This window comes from Montipora foliosa, chromosome 6, assembly GCF_036669935.1.
Source record: "Montipora foliosa isolate CH-2021 chromosome 6, ASM3666993v2, whole genome shotgun sequence".
NCBI lineage: Eukaryota > Metazoa > Cnidaria > Anthozoa > Scleractinia > Acroporidae > Montipora > Montipora foliosa.
This window is the reverse complement of record NC_090874.1, coordinates 43,336,389-43,338,888: the sequence shown is the minus strand read 5'-3', so window position 1 is coordinate 43,338,888 and position 2,500 is coordinate 43,336,389. Positions and strand designations below refer to the sequence as shown.

Here is a 2,500-nt window from a genome sequence, read left to right as displayed (position 1 = left end):
GCTCTTTTTTGGCTCTGCAGAAAGTCGAGGAGACTTGGAAATTTGTCGCTTTTGTCAACAGGGCTGTCACGGGAGCTTACTAGCTCGGACCATTTTCTTTTAATATCTGGCGGGAGTGCTTTCTCAATTACGCTAACTGAGCTTGTGGTTGTGATCTCTGTTTCCAAGCCAAGTCTCCTTAGGTCTCTATAGCCATCCTCTATGAGGGTTACAAATTCGATAAAGCGTTTGTCCTCTCCTTCTCTGAGCATTCTAAATCGCTTTACTTCGTCAATGATGACATCAGCGACTTTGGCTGGGTCACCATATTTCTCGTCCAAACGTTGCCACATCTCGTCTATGTCGTCGTCTACGCTTTTCACCAGTTTCGCTGGCTCCCCGTCAAGACAGGTGCGTAAGACGTATGCTGCGTCACTCTTTCGGGTCTGAGCCATAACTTGCTTCTGGAAGTCCTTTTTAAATTGCGGATACTCGCGCAGTTTCCCGTCAAATTGAGGCATTCGTACCTTTTCCAGTCTTAGGAACGAAGCTGAGGCGGTAGACTCCTGTTTTGTTCTCCTAGCTTCTTCTACATTAGTGTAGCTTACTACTATTTTCTCCTTTATTTCGTGATAACAAGTTTGGATTGTGGCGATCCAATTCATTTCAGCTTCTGCGGATTCACTGGATAATAGCTGTAGCAGTTCTGCGTTCGATTGTTTGCATTCTACAAATTCGTCTTCTATTTGTGTTTGTAAATCTCTCAGTGCAAAATTCGGAATTTCTTTCGATTTCAGGGCGTGCGATATACTTTTGTAAGACGCTCCAAAAACGGCGCGCGCTGTGTTCCGTTTTGTTCGCGCTCTGTCAATGTATCCTTGACGTTCTGCGTCTTCGCGTGTTCTTCTTTCTTTTAAAGTGATTTGCTCCACATATTTGATCTTGCGATCAGTCGCATCATTAAATTTCTCTTGGACTCCTGTCATCCAAGCTTCTGCTTCTTCAGACTGTTCGTCCGGCAATAACTCAACATAGGTTTCATGCTTATCTTCGAGTTCATCATACGCTACAGCTAAATTTGCGTAATTTGTTTGGCTTCTTCGATTGCAGCTGTATTCTCAGACATCTTTAGTATGATCCAGTTGTCGCTTTGTAGCAGACCACCTTGGATTTTGAATGTGTTGCTAGCCGAAGAGTTTCCACGGTTTTAAACTACTCCTTTATTTCACGGTCATCGCAGGGAGTGTAGACGTTCAAAATCTAAATTACAGAGTTGAAGTTAGTAAGAGAAATGCAAATGTTAACTTAAATCAAAGAAAGACATTTACTCAATGGCGTCTCACAGTTCTTCTGACTTGCAAGTCATAAAGTTGTAAATTACGTCTATGACGTCATCAAATTATACAAATTGCGGAATGTTCGAAAGTTGCGGCCTTAATTAGCTTGCACAATACAAGTCACATGTATATTTAGCAATACAAAAATATTACAGTCAAACAAGTTCACATGCGTTGGATATCCATTTCACATGAAAAAGCCTGATTTAAACGTATTAATTTAGTGTGGACAGTTTACATATATCTTGTCACGCAATACGCCTATTGGGACCCAGTGCCGCGCCAAAAAGCGAGAGCGAGGCGATGAACTTGAGTTTCCAGGGTGAAAAGCTTCGGCAAATAACTCAGAAACGCTGTAGCGTACAGACCTGAGAATTGGTGAGGTGATTTATGAATTTGGCTCCTACAATATTCCATGTTTTTGGCTCATTTCATTGAACGGTTTCGATTTTATTTTTTCGTCGCGTGACAATGAAAACGAGCTATAGCTAAACCCGACAACTTCCCCTCTCTTATAAATAATACTCCAGAGGTGGCTTGGCACGGTCTGAAAAGAGAGCTTAGGGGACCCTCCCAACAAGCGAGCAAGTACTTGCACCAAGCAGTCAAAAGCAAAAAACTACGAAAGACTCCAGCTCTTCGAGTCGCAAGCTGGAACATTTGCACCAGTACGGCAGTACGGCGTAGGTTTTGCCGTGAGGAACTCACTGATTGCCACCAGAGAAACCCCTTCTGCAGGGTCCTCGAGAATTCTTGCCCTTCGCATAAAAACGTCGGCGGGCTTTATGAACATCATATCCGCTTACGCCCCGATTCTGACCTCCACCCCAGAAGCCAAGGCTCAATTCTACGAGGCTCTACAGGAAACACTATCCGGAATCCCAAGTTCCGAGGGCATACATTTGCTAGGCGATTTCAACGCTCGCGTTGGGACCGACTGACAAGCATGGCCTACCTGCCTCGGCCACTTCGGCGACGGCAGGATGAAGGAGAACGGGCAGAAGTTGCTCGAACTCTGCTGTCACCACGGCCTCTGAATCACCAACAGCTACTTTAAGTGCAAGGAGCTGCACTAAGTGTCTTGCAGACACCCTTGGTCCCGCCACTGGCACCAGCTAGACCTCGTCATCACTAGGAGAGCAGACCTCAGCAGTGTCCTCCACACAAGAAGCTATCACAGCTCT

At 45.0% G+C, this 2,500-nt stretch overlaps 1 protein-coding gene across 1 annotated transcript in view; it reads right to left on the bottom strand.

Annotated features, from left to right (window-relative positions):
- The window catches only part of LOC138005594 (uncharacterized), a 1,497-nt gene extending 532 nt beyond the window's left edge, over positions 1 to 965 (bottom strand). Inside the window, exon 1 of the mRNA XM_068851799.1 lies at positions 1 to 965. This exon is cut by the window's left edge and continues 532 nt beyond it. Within this exon, the coding sequence (XP_068707900.1) occupies positions 1 to 965 (965 nt within the window).
- Between the last annotated feature and the right edge of the window lie 1,535 nt (positions 966 to 2,500).